This window comes from Pituophis catenifer, unplaced genomic scaffold (genome assembly GCF_029215685.1).
Source record: "Pituophis catenifer annectens isolate HBS135680 unplaced genomic scaffold, rPitCat1.0.hap2 SCAF_7, whole genome shotgun sequence".
Classification (NCBI taxonomy): Eukaryota; Metazoa; Chordata; class Lepidosauria; order Squamata; family Colubridae; genus Pituophis; species Pituophis catenifer.
The window spans coordinates 11,019,840-11,039,837 of NW_027256887.1; the positions used below are offsets into that span (position 1 = coordinate 11,019,840).

At 41.7% G+C, this 19,998-nt stretch overlaps 1 protein-coding gene across 1 annotated transcript in view; it reads right to left on the minus strand.

Annotated features, from left to right (window-relative positions):
- ATXN10 (ataxin 10) overlaps positions 1-18,644 on the minus strand; it is a 76,237-nt gene extending 57,593 nt beyond the window's left edge. Inside the window, exons 1-3 of the mRNA XM_070947133.1 lie at positions 18,370-18,644; positions 13,713-13,904; positions 8,471-8,553 (exon numbers count right to left, since the gene is read on the minus strand). Of these exons, the coding sequence (XP_070803234.1) occupies positions 8,471-8,553; positions 13,713-13,904; positions 18,370-18,506 (412 nt within the window). The 5' untranslated portion in view covers positions 18,507-18,644. The remainder of the gene's footprint in view (positions 1-8,470; positions 8,554-13,712; positions 13,905-18,369) is intronic.
- Between the last annotated feature and the right edge of the window lie 1,354 nt (positions 18,645-19,998).

Genomic DNA, 19,998 nt, shown 5'->3' on the forward strand with positions numbered 1-19,998 from the left:
ATGACATGCAATCTATTTTTTTTTTTAAACTACAACATTAAACCATATAAAATTGACAGCCTACATTTTAAAAGTAAACAGGCAAGAGGCCCTGTGAGACAACTGGGGGGTCAAACACAAAAACAAACAAAGTTGATATGGTTAAAGGACTCAGTTCTAACTCCTATGTTTGCATGGCATTTGGGGAAAAAAAATACAGATCTCTCTAAAAATAAGTATAAGTTAAAGGTTCCCCTCGCACATTTGTGCTAGTCATTCCTGACTCTAGGGGGCGGTGCTCATCTCCGTTTCAAAGCCAAAGAGCCAGCGCTGTCCGAAGACATCTCCGTGATTATGTGGCCGGCATGACTAAATGCCAAAGGCGCACGGAACACTGTTACCTTCCCATCAAAGGTGGTCTCCCTATTATTTTTACTTGCATTTTTTACGTGCTTTAGAACTGCTCGGTTGGCAGAAGCTGGGACAAGTCACGAGAGCTCACCCCTGTTAGGGATTCGAACCACTGAACTGCTGATCTTTCGATCGGCAAGCTCAGCATCTTAGCCACTGAGCCACCGCGTCCCTAGTAAAATAAGTGTACAGATATTATATCAGGGCCTTTTCCTCTTTCTTTTGGAACAAGTTCTCCCCCATTTCAGATACTGATGAAACCTGCAAGTTCATACATCCTAATTAAGATTTATAATCAACATGTTACAAGTAGAAGTAAACAGCATTATTGCAACAACTCTTCATAATTATATTCTTCTAACATTTGTACCGTTTTCAGAGGAAACACTCACTTATGCGCCTAGTTTTTAAATGCAATGCAATGTGATTTATGTAATGGCAAGGTGCATTCCAATAGGAGAAAGTCCTGTGGAGGAAATAGCACCATCTGCTGGCAACTCCTGAAAGCAACCGTCTTACTCCTGTCTTGTATATAAACAGATGGGACAACTTGATGTTTATGACAAAACGCAGGTAGTCCTTGACATACGACCGCACCTGATATGTTGTTAAGCGAGATATTTCTGAAGTGCGTTTTGCCCCATTTTATGACATTTCTTGCCACAGTTGTTAGGTGAATCACAGCAGTTGATAAGTTAGTAACCTTGGTTGTTAAGTGAATCTGGCTTCCCCAATGAAGTTTGCTTGTCTGAAGTTCCCAAAAGAGGGATCACATGAGTCCAGGACACTGCAACCGTCATAAAGGTGAGTCAGTTGCCAAGCATCTAAATTTTGATCACATGATCATGGGGAAGCTGCAACGGCTGTCGCTGTGAAAAACGGTTGTTAAGTCGTGTTTTTCAGTGCCATTGTAAATGAACTGTCGTAAGTCGAGGACTACCTGTACATGTCCAGAAAGTTGTGGATGCAAAATTCCCCATGTACATTCTTGGCAGAATTTGCAGAGGTCACTTCACCAGGTATAATAGGGCTCTAGCTGTTGTAAATCAGTATTCCTCAAGTTTGGCAACTTTTAAGACAAATTCTGAAAGTTGAAGTCCACACATCTTAAAAGTTGCCAAGGCTGAGAGATACCGCTCTAAACACAAGATACCTATCAAAGCATTTAGCAGCCTAGCTATTGAAACAGTCATTGGATAATTCACCCATGACAGAAGGAGACGAAAACATGTAAAAGCATCCGTGATTTGCCGGTTAAAGGTAAAAGTAAAGGTTCTCTTCGCACATATGAGCTAGTCATTCCCGACTCTAGGGGGCGGTGCTCATCTCCGTTTCAAAGCCGAAGAGCCAGCGCTGTCTGAAGACGTCTCTGTGGTCATGTGGCCGGCATGACTCAACGCCAAAGGTGCGCGAAACGCTGTTACCTTCCCACCAAAGGTGGTCCCTATTTTTCTACTTGCATTTTTTACGTACTTTCGAACTGCTAAGCTGGCAGAAGCTGGGACAAGTAACGGGAGCTCACCCCGTTACGCGGGCACTAGGGATTCAAACCGCTGAACTGCCGACCTTTCAATCGACAAGCTCAGTGTCTTAGCCACTGAGCCACATAACCTGAACAAACAGCTACTTTTATGTGCCATTCTCCAGGAGGGGCACACTCAGATCTGATCTCATTTGCCAGCAAAACTTTCAGAAGAAACAAGAAGGGGTGAACGTTGGCAAGCGTAACATAATGTATGCAGGAACGTGTTTAAAGAAATTATAATTAATATCGTCTCTGTCCAACCCTATTTCTATTTCAGCTCAAATGCTGGTAGACCAGTTTGCTTCTATGCTATCACAAAGAAACTGTGTGTGTGCATATGTGTGTATATGTGCATGCGTATGTGTGTGTGTGTATATATATATTTTAAAAAAAACATCCTAACTGGTAAAACAAGTCCAGAGTCAATTAGAGAGAAATGTATGCAGATGCACATGATTCCCTGCCACTTAATTGTCAAGCAGCAGAATATTTTGCACTGTTTGAAGGCTTTACTTGCTGCTTGCTACTTTCTGCGACGCACAAACACACCAAAAAATCTGATTTATTGGCGGAGACATATGAAAACAATCACTCGGGAGTATTCCCAAACTGATCCCATCAGAAATGTTTTGTAGTATGTCATTCAAAGGGAATTACAAAATGGTGATATGAAATCTTACACTTTTTGATCAATTACTGAGCTACTGGGAGGAGAAAAAAAAAAAAACCATCCACCCATTAAGACAGTCTGAATAACTCCTTTTCTCCCCGCAACATCAGGCTTTGGATTTTATTACGTCAGTTCAAGAGACAATCATGTTATGGGAACAGTGGGCAAAACGTTGGTTGACCACATTTGATTTTTTTCTTTTTTTCATCAAAACCTGGGTAACTGCAGTCCTCCTTCACTTGCCAGTTTTAATCTACGGGGTATGCTGAATGTTTTGAGCTCACAATATTTGTGGCCTGTGGTTAAATGTTCTCATGGCCCGTAATTTGCTTGCACCTTTGATTTTTTTGAAGCCATTAGAGAGTGCATATAACTCAATGAAACAGCAAGAACATATTTCCAAGCTTGTTGCCCATTACTTTATTTTATTTTTTGCTTTAATTTATATGCCGCCCTTCTCCGGAGACTCAGGGCGGCTTACAATGCGTTAAGCAACAGCCTTCATACTTTTGTATATTTATACAAAGTCAGCTTATCGCCCCCACAATCTGGGTCCTCATTTTACCTACTTTTGAAAGGATGGAAGGCTGAGTCAACCTTGAGCCTGGTGAGATTTGAACTTGCAGTAATTGCAAGCAGCAGATGTTAATAACAGTGCTTTAGTCCACTGTACTATCAGGCTCTTAATTTTTCCTTTTGATCCCTTTTAATTGATCAAACGCTTGCGTCCTACGCTCCACACAAATATCCCTCTAAAATAAGGCCTGCCTATTTATTTCTGAAGAAACCTGGGACATACTACTAGTACATAGTGTGTTGCATGGAACTTAGCACAGGCAAAAACACACTTACCGTGTTTCCCCAAAAATATAATCTACCCCGAAAATAAGCCCTACCTTGATTTTTTACATGTGCACCCAAAATAAGCCTTACCCCAAAATAAGCCCTAATTAAGACCGTGCACGGGGTGGGCAAGGCACACAGGTAAAAATTAAGCTAGGGTGGAGATGGGGGGATGGAGCTGCCCTACTTACCAGGCCTCGCACACCCCAACACCTGCTCGCCTTGTAGGCCCACTTCTGCGGCCACTTGCTGCTGCTGATGTGCGTCGCCCCCACCCTCTGTTTCACCATCAGAGGCCTTCTGGAAAGGCCTCTGCAGCCAAGAAACGAGGTCCAGATTGACTGGTGCATCGCCTAGAGTTGCCAGGTGTCCACTATTTGAGCGGACAGTCCGCTTTTTTCACATTATGTTCACTATTTTTTTTCACAAAATAATGGACATTTTTTTTATTCAAAAGCTTTATGATGAAATGGTACGTAATCTAATGCTGTACAGTCTAAGAGAAGAAGGATAGGAGAATCGCGTTTTGCCTTTTTTTTCATAAGTTAGAATGAGACAAAGATCGAATATCCATTGAACTCGATTCTCCGAAAAAATTAATGATGAGATTAAAATAAAAATATATTATAAAATTATGTACAGTTCACATTTTTAAAATGTATTGTAGCTTGTGTCGACTGACCTAAAGTGGCGTTGAGTGATGAGATTGACAGCGGCGAGATTTCGAATTCTTTAAAACGAAAGAGAGAAGTGTGCAAATACACCAAAGACTTGGAAGCTACTTTTGCATGGATTACCAGCAACGAAACCGACAGAACAAATACGACGGCCTACTGTAAATTGTTTGTAAGAAAATATATAATTTAATTGTAAATTTTTTTTTATTCTTTTACTACTTAACCCACCCACCCCCCGCTTGTCCGCTATTTTTTGGAAGCAGACCTGGCAACCCTAGCATCGCCCCCGGGCCTCCGTTTCACCATCAGAAGCCCTTTTGGAAAGCCCTCTGCAGTCGATAATAGAGCTCCTGCTGCAGAAGAAGTGGGCCAGCAGCGGATTCCTGCTGGGGGGGGGGCGGTTGGTGCTGCCGCAAGGTGAGTCAGTAATTAAACATCCCCAAAAAATAAGACCTGGTGCTTTTTTGGTGGTAAAAAAATTTAAGACCGGGTCTTATTTTCAGGGAAACACAGGCAAGAACCAAACCTTGATTTTATATTTATTTTATTTTTAAAACTTGCTTTTAAGGCTTATTTCCTTGACCCATTTACATTCATACATGCAGAGCATGCATTGTAATTACACCATCACAAACTGGAACTGCAAAAAAGAGTCCATGGTTTGTCAGGTAACTGCATCCCTTAGACATCTGGAACAACCCACAGAACCTGGCATACATTATTGTGCAAATGAAACTAATTAGCCTTGGTGGAGCAGCGGACTAAAGCGCTGTTAAGTAGCACTTCAGTAGCACTTAGCTGCCAGCTGCCTGAAATTACTGCGAGTTCAAATCTCATCAGGCTCAAGGTTGACTCAGCCTTCCATCCTTCCGAGGTAGGTAAAATGAGGACCCGGATTGTGGAGGCAATAAGCTGACTTTGTATAAAAAAGAACACCGCTTAAGGGGGGCCGAAAGCCCTACTAAGCAGGTATATACAAAAGTATGAAGGCTATTGCTTAACGCATTGTAAGCCGCCTCGAGTCTTTGGAGAAGGGCAGCATATAAATCGAACCGATAGATAGATAGATAGATAGATAGATAGATAGATAGATAGATAGATAGATAGATAGATAAATGATAGACAGACAGACAGACAGACAGACAGACAGACAGACAGACAGACAATTTGGGTCAACTGCAACATGGCAAACAGAAATAATCTAATCCACATCCTATACACAACAGCATCAAAATGCCTAGGATATCACTTCAACCTGCCTTCTGCTGTATAACAGCTTAGAAATGGTGAAGATATATTGGAACGTTAATGGTAGCCATGAAGGTGACTTCACTTTGAACTGATTTTAGTGAAAACATGCTACTACATCAATTGGACCTACATTGGTAACAAAATTATTTCTGTTAGACTAAAATTATTTCACATACTGATTTTCTCTGGAAGGATCTTTTGTTTTCTTTTGAATTATATCCTGTTTAGAAACAGGACAATGGAAAGCAATACTGCACAGTTCAGAGATCTTATTAAAAGTGTTAGTTGTAAGATTGGACAGAAACACATTCTCTATCAATTAAATGCTGGTAGGAAAACCCACTTCTTTCTATAGTCAAACAAGCATTTATTGCCAGGTGTCCCAACTGAAGGATCACTTAAAAACATGCCTGTATGGTAATAGTTTCTCTGCTTAATTGCCCATTTTTTTCCTACTGTTTAATCACCGACATAAATATTTAAAAAGAGAATTGCAGTAATACCAGTTTTCCTCCTTTGCTTTGCTTTTCCCTCTCACGCACAGAATAATCGCTTTGTTTAATAAATGCTCCAAAAATGCTAGATTTTATTTGAAGATATTCAAGGCCTATAATAAATTCAAAATTTCAAGAGGAAGTCTTTCATGGATTCTGGGAATAACTAACATTATTTTTCATTTGAAGTTGTGCAGTATGAAATATGACTCCTTTTTGCAACAAATTCAGAGATATCTTTATGGGGAGGTAAGAAACAAGCAACTCAAAAGCCAAATATTAATATTACTGGAAGTGAGACTTTATAGCAATTTATAGTATTGGTAGTATCAGAAGGCAAAAAAACTTTTTGAAACAGTTTAGAAGACAAATCCAACAGTTAAGTCAAATAAAAACTCACACATAGGTTTCAACATTTTGATGTATATTCATCACATATGCCATTATCCCCAGAAATGAAAACTTTAATATTAACTTGACAATATAATTATAGCTCTGATCATAGTTGTAAAAACTGGCACTAATTTCTTTGAAGTAGAAAAGAACAAAAGCAAAATAAATTCAGGGATATCCTTTTTAAATAACTATTTAAAAAATGATGCAGGTTACATTATAGTTACTCTGCTGGTTATTTTTGTCTACTACAATGACAATAATGTAATTTTTTTTCTTTAGTTACTTGAAAAGGGTTTGCCCTGAATTTTAGACTAATAAGATGTACTATTTAAAGGGAAATTCAAATTTAAAAATAATAAATGCAGAAATCTGCAATGGAAAAACTGACGGTTAAATATTATGTATCTTGAAGAATTTAGCAGAAATAATTAGCATTTCTTCTCAATTAAATATTGACTAGTATAATATCCTAGGAGATATTTTTTTCAGAACCATCCTGTTTTAGAGAAGGAAAAAATTACATTATTTTTAACATCCCCCAGTTCTATTTAGGGTTCCTTTCTCCAACCAATGAAATGTGCATTTTTTAAAAATAATCTGTACGCTGGATGGAAATCTTATTTAATGTTTGCATGTAGTTATGTAGCTCATCCCTAGTTTGTACAGAATATTTCATTTCACAGACTAAGGAAAAATATTGAGGTTGTTTGTATGGAATAACTGCATGTCATACACACACAAATGTGCACAAGCAGACACCACACAACTCATAAAGTTGGGTACTTATTTATATTTCTTCTCTCTTTTCATCATTAAAAACAATCAGGCTGTGCTGAAAATGAAAGTAAAGCAGGCTGTTTGCTGCAACGAGGCAAAATTGCTGGGAGGCAGAGGCAGATTTCTTTTTCTTCTTTTCCTCACCAAAAAAGTAGGTGCGTCTTATACTCCGATGCGTCTTATACTCCGAAAAATATGGTAAATTATCTACTTTAACCCATTTGACACTTAAATTCAGCAAGAATTTAATATATACACTAAATTATTTCTAAGATAATATATTTTCTTGTTTTCCTCCCCAAAAAAGGTAGGTGCATTTTATAGTCCGGAGCGTCTTATACTTCGAAAAATACAGTATCTCCATTCTGAAGAACCTGGTTTTCATCAGAACCTCCATAAACATATAAAACATGCATAAAGGTTCTTTTCAATATTATTTACAGAACATGTAGATAACAAGCCACAGTGTTTCAATCTACCACTAATAAAGTTTCTATGGAGATTCTCAGTCATCCAGGTCATGGTTATCCCAAAGGTGATTTTTCAAGAGGCAACTGGACTTTCTGGGGAGATTTTTTTGAAGATGTTTTGCTTCTCATCCAAGACGCTTCAGAGCTGAAGAAGCTTCTTGGATGAGAAGCGAAATGTCTTCAAAGAAAAATCAGAAAGTACAGTTGCCTCTTGAAAAAAGCACCTTTGGGACACTAATGAAGTTCCATAAAGAATGTAATACATTTTAAGAGGATGATTCGATAGTTCTTAATGTTAAGAACATCGCTCAGCCCAGGGGTGGGTTCTAAATTTTTTTACTACTGGTTCTGTGGGCGTGGCTTATTTTGTGGGTGTGGCTTGATGGTCATGTGACAATTATTTAGGATTTAGCAGAGGTACTGGTCTACCAGGCTTTTAACTGCTTGTAGACCTGTACCGATCTACCCATTTATTTTTTGCAGGCACTGGTCTACCCATTTATTTTTGCAGGCACTGATCTACTCATGTATTTTTGCAGACACCGGTCTACTCATTTGTTTTCTTTTAACACTGATCAGCTGTAGGGCGGCCCTTTGAAGCCCCGCGGCAAGAGTTTAAACAGTTTTTTCCCCTCTAGCCATCAGCTGGGACTCAGGAGGCAGCAATAGATTGAGGGTGGGGCCAAATAAAAGGTAAGAAGAACGTGGGGGGGATGGGGGGGGCAGAACCAGTTCGGTGACATCATATCGTCACTGCTACCCGCTCGGGAGAACCGGGCCGAACTAGGAGGAACCCACCACTGGCTCAGCCTGCCAAGAAATGTTTTTGTAAAATGAAGCTGGGGGTATTTTTTCACACCACTTCTACAACAAAATTAACACTGTGAGTGTGTTCAGAAAGGCACAACAGTTTTTAGTTGAGAAGTTTGGGGGGCTGATTTATAAGATTACAATAACAGCAGTTGCCCAATACTTACCTATCAAGTGTGATTCCAGATCACTTTCTAATTTCTGTAACAACTGAATCACATGGATAGAGGCATCAATCAGACCCAGGTTCCTATCATTAAAAACAAAAAAGGTCAATTTACAAATGGAGAAATCAACATTATATGCAACATTATTATATCGACACATTATAAAAGTCCCACAAAACACAATTATATACAGTAGTGGCCAAAATTGTGGAAACCTTTTGGGAAAAGTGTATTTTCTAAAACTAGCTACTAACACCATTTGGGAGGGGGAGTAGTACCACAAAATTATATAATCAATGGAAAGATATTTTAATTGAGAATGTAATGCAATAACTTTTATGAAGGATTTGCTAATAGAATAGCAGTTACAGTATAAAGATGAAAAGTGAAACACGTAGAAAAAATGAGATATACCCAAATGATCACCATGTCAGTTAATACTTAGTTGGGTAACCTTACAACCTCTTCCCATGGAGTGAACCAAGCCTTTTAGTTCTGCAACTGTTCTAATGTGAAACCAAGATTGAATGATGGCTTCTATTAACTGGGTTTTATTGCTGGGTTTTTTGACTAACAAGTTTCTTTAGTCGGCTCCATAGATTTTCAATTGGGGTAAGGTCTGGGCTATTCCCAGGCCATTCCAGCAGTGGAATGTGATTATCTTGAAACTCCAAAAAAAAAGGGGGGGGGGTGTTATTAGCCATCAAACCTCAAAAATACACTTTTCCCAAAAGGTTTCCACAATTTTGGCCACTACTTTATATACTCTACAACAAACAGAAAACACAGCGCAAAGCAATCTTTTACCACTGTTAACCTTTGTGGTAGCATCAAGATGTTGGCAGAAAAAAAAATTGAATTAAAGAAAATGAGGAATTGGCTGAATGAGCCTCAATTACCTTCTCAACAAACCTATTAAATCTTACGCTAATGGTCTGTGTTATATGATCATCCTGTGAGCTTCCTGGCTCAGGTGAGTTTGCCAGCATCCAGAATTGAGGGTATCTCTTTAGCACAGGGGGGTATGGCAAATTGGTGCTGAAGTTGGGACTCTTAAAATTCACCTTAGGCAAGCTGCACAGAAAACAAGTTTAACCCTTTGGATGGTCTTTTAGGGCAGCCCCAGATAGACAAAATTGCAACATTCCAACCTTGAGATGACAAGGATACAAATGACTACAAGTTACACTTTCTAACTGGCATACAATTTGCCACAAAGATTAATTGGCTAGGGCCTTTTCCCTCTGTTCCAGCAGGAACGATGAGACCAGGAGAACCATCAGATTCAAGCTCTGAATATGGGAATGCGACACATCCAAAACTAAAGAGGAACCATTTCTGGTTGCTGATGGTCTCACTCATGCCCTTGTCACCTCCCGGCTGGACTACTGTAATGCTCTCTACATGGGGCTCCCCTTGAAGAGCACTCGGAGGCTCCAACTTGTCCAGAATGCGGCCGCGCGGGTGGTTATGGGCGCAACTCGTTGTGCCCACGTGACACCCCTCCTGCGCGAGCTGCACTGGCTCCCAGTGGTCTTCCGGGTACGATTCAAGGTGCTGGTCACCACCTTTAAAGCACTCCATGGCATAGGACCCAGGTACCTTCGAGACCGACTTCTGCCACCAATAGCCTCCCACCGGCCAGTCCACTCCCACAGAGGTCTCCTCAGGGTGCCATCAGCCAAGTTATGTCGGCTGGCAACACCCAGGGAGAGGGCCTTCTCTGTGGGAGCCCCTGCCCTGTGGAATGAACTGCCCCCGGAAATGCGTATGATCTCCGACCTCCGTGTATTTCGCTGTGCCCTCAAGACCCTGCTGTTCCGCCAGGCTGGGCTATCAATGTAATGATTTTAAATTGGGTGTTTTAAATTTTTGGGGTTTTAAATCTGAGCCTAAATTATTTAATAATTTTAATTATTTTTAATTGATGTCTGTCTTTGTGCTTTTAATAGACTGTACACCGCCCTGAGTCCTTCGGGAGAAGGGCGGTATAGAAATAAATGTATTTATTTATTTGTTTGTTTGTTTGTTTATTTAAGATAGTTCCCAATTACCAACCTTTATCAGGCTTGGAGAGTGGCCAGGCCGATATATTTCAGACGCCGCAATACTTGGCAAGAATGCAGTAATGAACTAATTGTCTCCTGCAAACTCGTCCCCTTTCGCTCCTCTTTTATTCCCTCTGGGAGGGGCCATTCATCGTCCACCTGTGGCCTTACTCCCAAGTCGACCCTTGTTCTTTAGCTATTCCCTTCGTCTGGCAACTCTGTACATGTGCACCCTGGGAACAGGCTCCAGCTGTTCTTCTACCTCACTGATGTCCGACTCCAAAGGCAGCTGATAACTGGCATCCGGCCCTGGCCCCCTCTCTGCCTCTGATGCAGAGCCCTCATCAGAGCCTTTCTCAGACTCTAGGACTGGCTCATGTTCCTCCCCAATCTTCTCACTGTCTGAATCCGCTGCTAGATCTGCTGGCCGCTGGCGGGCCGCGACAGTTTTAGGCACTCAGGCCATTTCATTCTTGACCAATGGCCATTCATTCAACACTTATGAAAATGAGTATTACTATGAGAGATTCTATTCATAATGTTGAAAAAAAAATATGTTACTTTGACTCTTCAGACTCTCTTAGTGTTTGAAGTACTACCGGTATTAAAATGAAACGGCTTCCATCAGCTGAATTGAGAACAATATTGTCCAGAAAATGGATAAAGTCAAAAATCTGCAACCACCAAACATAAACAAACAATTTCCAACTGTGGCCTGTTTCAGTTTACTGATGAGGCAACACAAATTATAGTTATTGCCACATATGAATTAATCAATAAATTCTTCTAGCTCATGCCCATTGTTTTCAGTAATGCCAGAGTTTATATGTGTTAGAATATCTAGATACAACTCACCTCTCTCTAAAACCACAATTTTCATTTTTTTTTAAAAAAAAGGTAAGGTATTCAGTAAGAAGTCATGGAATTTTAAGAAATTAAATTAAAAGAATCAAGTGAGGCATTGCGTGTACTGTTCCAAAATGTTATTATCCTTTCTAGTGGGTAAATCCAAATAGCTGAGCTGAGCCGCATCTCATGATCGTCTTCGCATGAAGAACTCATTGCATATTTTTTTTAACACAAACTATTAAAGAAGCAGAAAACTAGGAAATCTTTTTTAGAAGAAGTGATAATAAAGGATCATAAAAGTGGTCTCCACAATTGGTATTCCTTAGTGAAATTTTAGGTAATACCGTAAACGCAGAGTACATTGTGGCAAATATTGGCACATATTCCTGTTTTATATGCTATTACTTGGAAGTAATTTCATCCTTATTAAGGAAGATTTGTTTTTTTATTTTGTAAGTCTTATACCTCAGTATACACACTTTGTATAGACATTGTCATTCTTGAGATTAAGAGATTAAAAATATTACCTAGGCAGCTTCTTCTGTGCAGTTTAGACACACCTAAATGAAAATAAAAAACAAGCAGTGCCCAAATTCTGCTTATTCACTCAGATTAATACTGTAATGTGAGCTCCTGTTACTTGTCCCAGCTTCTGCCAACCTAGCAGTTCGAAAGCACGCAAAAAATGCAAGTAGAAAAATAGGGACCACCTTTGGTGGGAAGGTAACAGCGTTCCATGCGCCACTGGTGTTTAGTTATGCTGGCCACATGATCACGGAGACGTTTTCGGACAGCACTGGCTCTTTGGCTTTGAAACGGAGATGAGCACCGGCCCCTAGAGTCAGGAACAGCTAGCACATATGTGCGAGGGGAACCTGAACCGTTACCTTAATACTGTAATAATTAAGCCCAAAACATCTGAAGGGTACCAGATGCCTATTTTATTTACCGTATTACTATGATCTTTACAACAAAATTAATATATCAAGCTAAAATATGATAATTTGTTTGCATTTTTTCTTAAAAACAAAATTACAGTTTTATAGTTTGGACTGTAGTAGAAGAAATATGCACAGCATATTTACAGCAGTAATTCTCAATCTTAGCGTGGCTGAGGAATTCTGGGAACCATAGTCCACACATCTTAAAAGTTGCTAAGGTTGAGAAACACTGGTGTACCTTCTAGACTAGTTCACCTGCGGCTCCGGAGCCGCATGCGGCTCTTTGGGCCTTCTGCTGTGGCTCCCTGTTGGATGATCCCACCACTGGCTGGCCCCACCCCTCGCCCTCCTTCCCAGTCATTCCTCACCTGGCCTGAGAAGGTAAGGGTGATGGCAGGGGATGGAGAAGCGGCCAGGGCAGAGACAGAGGGATACAGAGAGGGGGTGGGGGGAGAGAGAGAGATGTCAAAAGGGTTTTGTGGTTCCCGTTGTCAACAACTGGTTCTCTGCCCTAATGACCAGCTGGGTAGGCGTGGCTAGTGGGTCATGTGACTGGTGAAAGTGAGTGATGTCGAGTTGGCTATGCCCACCGAGGTTTTGTGGCTCCCGGTGTTTTCTTTTCTGTGGGAAACGGGTCCAAATGGCATTCTGAGTGTTTAAGGTTGCAGACCCCTGTTCTAGACCAACAACATGTACAATGCAGAAGAAAAGCGTGTACTGTATCTGTGCATATTCAGCAAGACCTAATGGAGAGACAATGGCAAATGGATGAAGCCCAAAAACCAGATATTTTAGGTTGATATATTATTTCTGCTAGATTTCAACAAGTATCCCTAATCAAATCATTATCATGATCTGCCTTTGGTAGATAATAGCTCAGGCTCATGTAACAGGCTCTTCTAATAATTTTCAGTATAAATTATTGGATGGTTCATAGATACTAAAGTACTATAAAAATAGTACAAAATTATGAACAGGTCACTGAACTTCCATCTCTGAATAGTTCTACTGTACAACATACTCAGGCAGCATAAGAGAAGAAAATAACTGCCAAATACCTAAAGGGGAAAAAAAAAACCAAGATTGCAAAATGAGGTCTAATCTAATACCTTTGAACAGAGTCAAACAAATACAATATTATGCATCGGTCAGTTAGCCTAACCTATGAATTCATTCACTCACAAGGTTTCATTCCAATGCCAGAGACAAATCAACTCCTATTAATATGCTGAGAGTAGACAAAAGATGAAGTGAATTAACAAAGAGAGAGATGGATTTCAAAGGGAGGCAAGCTTCCCAAGTTAAATCCGATAAAAACTCAAAATTATGAACAAATGATGGAATTTAAGCATTCAAATAAAGCTACACATGTATAGGCCCCGCTCACAGGAGCCAAAACTTTACCTCATAACATTTTGGCTGTTTGCACACTGCGCGCAAGCATTCCGAAGGCATCGAAAACATTCTGATAGCAGTTGCAACCGTGAATCTAGATGTGCCAGTGTACTGGCATCCTGGCGTGCCACTTCAATTTCACGGGAAACTTTTTTCAAAATCTGCAGGAGATCTTGGAACAAACTTTCAGTCGCTGTTTCCCTGAAATGAAAAACAAACACGAAGTGAAGTAACTGTACTATCAAAATTAGTTAAGCTATTGCTTAACGCATTGTAAGCCGCCCTGAGTCTCTGGAGAAGGGCGGCATATAAATCAAATTAAAAAAAAAAAAAAAAAAGTAAACCTCTATAACAGGGGTGTCAAAGCCTGCGGGCTGGCAGGGTGCTTAAATCCAGCCCATGAGGCTGGCCTGGAAATATCAAAGTACCAGCCCGCCGTGCCTCTGCTGGCCAAAATGGGCCATGTGGTCCAGAATGCAGCCGCGCGAGCTGCCGTGAGTGCACCTAGGTACACCCACATTACACCAATTCTCCACGAGCTGCACTGGCTCCCTATTGGTCTCTGGTCACAATTCAAGGTGTTGATTATTACCTTTAAAGCCCTACATGGCTTAGGGCCGGGTTATCTTCGAAACCGCCTTCTGCCGCATAGCTCCCAGCAACCGGTAAGATCCCACAGAGTTGGTCTCCTCCGGGTCCCGTCAGCTAAACAATGCCGGCTGGCGGGCCCATGGGGGAGGGCCTTCTCTGTGGCTGCTCCAGCTCTCTGGAACCAGTCACCTCCTGAGGTCTGGACCATCCCCACCCTATTAACCTTCCGAAAAGCGATGAAGACCTGGCTTTTCCGGCAGGCCTGGGGCCGTTGATCTCGCTCTTGTGATCTGGCGAGATTCAGCCATGAATGGTGTGAATGAGTTTTTAATGTTTTTAATGTTTTTAATTTTTAAATGTTTTTTATAATGATTTTTTAAAATGTATTGTGAGCCGCCCTGAGTCTTCGGAGAGGAGCGGCATATAAACTGAATTAATTAAATTAATTAAATTAAATTAAATGTGCAACCCCCGCGTAGACCATTTTCGGCCTCCCCAGCTTCCAGCAGCACTCTGCCAGTTAAAAAAGGGCTACACTGGGGCCTCGGCAGGCCTCAGCATGGCCCATTTTTGGCTGGCAGAATGCTACAGGAAGCCGGGGAGGCCGAAAATGGGCAGTGCAGGGGCCTCGGGAGGCCTCCGCGTGGCCCGTTTTTGGCCGGCAGACTCCTGCACAAGTCATCTGTCCTGTCTCCCCCCTGCCTCCCCCCTGCCGGCCTGCAGAGAACTACAATGCTGATCCAGTTTGACACCCCTGCTCTATAACAAATTTGCCAAAGCCTTTTTTTAAAAAAATAAAATTGCTTAATTTGAGGGGAAGTTGCATCAGCAGAAATATATTGTCAAAATCAAGAGAAGTCAATGTTCCTCAGACTGCTCCTAGGACCTAGAATATTGTTATGGCCATTGATTTTAGAAAAAAGTTTGTCAAACTGGAATTTATCCCAAGGAAAGGAATCAAGATGAACATGTCTCAAATGGTAGGGTCTCCTGCTCGAGCATGGGGTTGGAGTAGAAGACCTCCAAGGTCCCTTCCAACTCTATTATCCTATCTTCTATGAAAAGTGGCCTGCAAGAAAAAGAGTTGTAAGAAATAGCTGGAGGTTTGAATCTGTTTATCTCAAAGAGAAATCTAGAGAAGGGAAAACAGTGGGGAGACATGACAAGTGTCTGAAGAAGGGATGTCAGGTAGAAAATGGGGCAGAAGACTAAACAGATGAGCCTATTTGATATACTGGTTAACCAGGAGGCCACAAGTTATAAGCCTCTCTTAGGTATGAAAGCTGACTGGTGACTTTGGGCCAGTCACGACTCTCAACCTAACCCACCTCATGGGGTTCTTGTTTGGGGGAAAGACATGAGACATGGTCTAAATCAGCGTTGTTCAACCTTGACAATTTTAAGACATAATTTATAGAATAACAGAGTTGGAAGGGACCTTGGAGGTCTTCTAGTCCAACCCCTGTTTAAGCAGGAGACCCTATTCATTTCTGACAAGTGGCTGTCCGGCCGCTTCTTAAAAGCTTCCGGTGATGAGGCACCTACAACTTCTGAAGGCAAGTTGTTCCACTGGTTGATCGTTCTGTCAGAAAATTTCTCCTTATTTCTAGCCTGAATCTCCCTATGATCAATTTCCATCCATTGCTCCTTGTCTGGCCTTTGGGTGCTTTGGAAAGTAGGCTGTCCCACTCCTCTCTGTGACAGCCCCTCAAATACTGGAACACTGCTGTCATGTCCATATAGATGCGGACATGAAATAAACACGGATGTGTGTAGAAATCCATATAGATGTGTGGATTTCAACACCCAGGATTTCTCAGCCAGCCACGCTGGTTAGGGAATCTCGGAGGCTGAAGTCCACACACCTTACTTGAAAAGTACAGTAGCGGCCAAAATTGTGGATACCTTTTGGGAAAAGTGTATTTTTGAGGTTTGATGGCTAATAACACCACTTTTGGGGGGAGTTTCAAGATAATCCGGGATACTTTCAGGACCATCTCCAGCCGTTCTCCCATCGTCCTGTGCGCTCTCACAGAGTCGGCCTCCTCAAGGTGCCGTCGGCCAAACAATGTCAGCTGACGACCCCCAGGGGGAGGGCGTTCTCTGTGGGAGCCCTGACCCTCTGGAATGGATTGCCCACTGAGCTCAGGACAGCCCCCGGCCTTCTTTCCTTCCGTCACGAGCTGAAGACGTGGCTCTTCCGCCAATTAAACTGAGCCGTTTGGGGGTACACTGGTATAATTTTAAATTGTTTTTTAATTGGGTTACTGATTTTAATTTTGTATTGTATTGTGATTTGTATTGAAGTTGTCATTTTGTAAGCCGCCTTGAGTCCCTAGGGAGAAAGGCGGCATATAAATCACAATAAATAAATAAATAAAATAAAAATAAATAATGATATTCCACCGCTGGAATGGCCTGGGAATAGCCCAGACTTTAACCCAGGGGTTGGCAACCTTAAACACTCAAAGAGCCACTCAAAGAGCTGCAAACCCTAACCCTAACCCTAATCCTAACACACACACACACACACACACACACACACACACACACACACACACACATTCAATTCTGGAACCGGCTGGAAATCCTGTTCCCCCACCATAGTGTCCTCCTAATGCGGCACCCTTTTCCCCCTGCCTACCGGAAGTCCGGTTCCCCCACCATAGAGTCTTCTCCTAGCATGGCGTCCTTTTTCCTCTACCTGTCCTAACCGAAAGCCCTATCAATTGGGGAGCCGACCGGCAACAGGGAGCCGCAGCAGCAGAGGGATGAAAGAGCCACATGCGGCCCATAGCCACAAGTTGCTGACCACTGGCTTAACCCAATTGAAAAATCTATGGAGCTGACTAAAGAAACTTGTTAGTCAGATGCGACCCAGCAATAAAACCCGGTTAATAGAAGCAATCTTGGTTTCACATTATAACAGCTGCAGAACTAAAAGACTTAGTTCACTCCATAGGAAGACATTGTTAAGGCCGTAATTCATGCTAAAGGTTACCCAACGAAGTATTAACTGACATGGTGATAATTTTTGTATATCTCGTTTTTTCTATGTATTTCACTTTTCTTCTTTATACTGTAACTGCTATTCTAATAGCAAATCCTTCATAAACGTTATTGCATTACATTCTTGATTAAATTATCTTTCTGTTGATCTATAATTTTATGGTACTACTCCAAAAAAATTGTGTTATTAGCTAGTTTTAGAAAATAACACTTTTCCCAAAAGGTTTCCACAATTTTGGCCACTACTGTAATAAAGAAGAATTATTTGTAGCTCAGGGTTGAACTGAGGGATCCTTGGTGCTCTCTTTCCTTGCAGATGTTTCATTACCCAATGAAGTAACATCACCAATGCTAAAAGTCTGTAGAGATTCTCAGTCATGGTTGTCCCAAAGGTGCTTTTTCACAAGGCAACTGGACTTTCTTGTTTGTTTTTTCTTTGAAAACGTTTCACTTCTCATCCAAGCAGCTTCTTCAGCTCTGACAGGATGGTGGGGAATGGAGTAATTTATATCCCTTGGTCCGTTGCATCTTTTGCGCTATTCAAGATATCATCAAGACTAGCACTGATGATGTTACCTAGTTAGGTAACGAAACGTCTGCAAAAAAACAACAACAAGCAAGCTCAGAGACTCCCAAGGACCCCTTACTTGTTAAGGTTGGAAAAGACTGGACTAGATGACCTCGAAGACTCTTCCCACCCTTAGCATTCCACAATGAATTATCTTCAAACCAGGAAAAAAGAAAACATTCCTGGTTCATGAAAGGATCTCAATGCCTACGCAGCCTCTATTACAGGGGTCGCCAATCTTGGCAACTTTAAGCCTGGCGGACTTCAACTCCCAGAATTCCCCAGCGAGCTTTGCTGGCTGGGGAATTCTGGGAGTTGAAGTCCTCCAGGGTTAAAGTTGCCAAGGTTGGAGACCCCTGCTCTATTGCCTTGGGGAGGGGGGGGGAATAATCCCGTCCAATAGAGATCCGAGATCAGCCTCAGGGCAACGAGAACCCCCCCAGTTGCCGACACGCATGCGCGCCTCCCCACGTGACTCCCCGCCGACGCCGTCCTCACCTTACTGCCGCCTCCCGGAAGAGACTCGTAGCCCGCTTCAGCGTCGCCAGCCCGTCGTCCGGTAGCATCGCCGGCTCCGATGCAAAGCGCCTCAACTCCGCCGCCAGCCCGGGCAAGATTTCCCCGTCCGCCGCCATGGCGAAGGGAAAGGAAGGGAAGCGGAGGGGGCGTGCGTCGCCAACCCCCGGAGTTTGCGTGCTCGGGTCAGAGGTCACGAGGGTTCCCCTTGAGAAGCTGTGCGCCGCGGGCGCCTGTTTCTGTTTCGTTCTCGCCGCGTGCTTATCCGCCGGGCATGCGCAGAGCTTCGCGGTTTACCTCTCGCGTGCCCTGGTGTAAACTGCGTCAGTTGCAACGGTTAACTCGTCATGCTTTGGGCAGTGAAAGACGCGCATGCGTGGACTTATTGCAGATGTTTTAGAATAGAATAGAATAGAACAGAATAAGAGTAGAACAGAATGGAATAAAATTAGAATAGAATAGAATTTAGAATAGAACACAATAAGAAGAATGGAATGGAATGGAATGGAATGGAATGGAATGGAATGGAATGGAATGGAATAGAATAGAATAGAATAGAATAGAATAGAATAGAATAGAATAGAATAGAATAGAATAGAATAGAATAGAATAGAATAGAATCTGCACAAAAATGAGTGTTGACATTTAGAGATACTGATTTAGTAGTAGCAATCAAAATGCAAGCACAGAATAGAATAGGAATAGAAATAGAAATATAATTCTTTATTGGCCAAGTGTGATTAGATTAGACACACAAGGAAATTGGTGAATAGGTTCTCAGCGCACATACAACAATAGTGATAGAAATAGTCGTAAAAATACATTCATCGTAATAATAATAATAATAATAATAATAATAACCTTTATTGTCACTGCACAACATATGTACAATGAGATTGGTGGAGCTCCCTCAGTGCACACACACACACACACACCCAACACAATACAACTCACAGTGAAGACAGAAAATCCCTAACCAAATAAATCGTATTAACAAACACCCCTATTGCACCAGTGTGAACATGTTACACTTTGCGCTGGCCCTGCAAGTCCATTGTACTATGTAGTTATGTTATTTTGCATTCAGGAGTCAACGTTAGATACAACCCTTATTTGAGGATGTCATAATCTCATGATGCCACGTAATTTCCCAGTGGAGCAGTTAACTCTTCCATCCTCTGCACACAGAAGAGAATAACAGAGTTGGAAGGAAACTTGTAGGTCATCTAGTCCAACCCCCACTCCCAAGTAGAAGACCCTACACCATTTCTGACAAATGTCAGTCCAGTCTCTTCTGGAAAGCCTCCAGTGATGGGGCACCCACAACTTCTGAAGCTGTTCCATTGGTGGATTGTTCCCACTGTCAAAATATTCCTCCTTATTGCTAGGTTGAATCTCTCCTTGATCAACGGTGGTCAAAAGCCTGGGAATATTCAGCATTAAATTATAAATATATTAAACAAGAATATTCCTATCTCAAGAGGTTTGGGTGATCTGCTAAGGTGAAAATCCCTGCAGGTATCTTGCATTCCTTGCACGCTTTATTATCAGGTGAGAATAGAAATGATACTGCCAGTTCAAACACTTTTGCACAACCATTCGGTATCACAG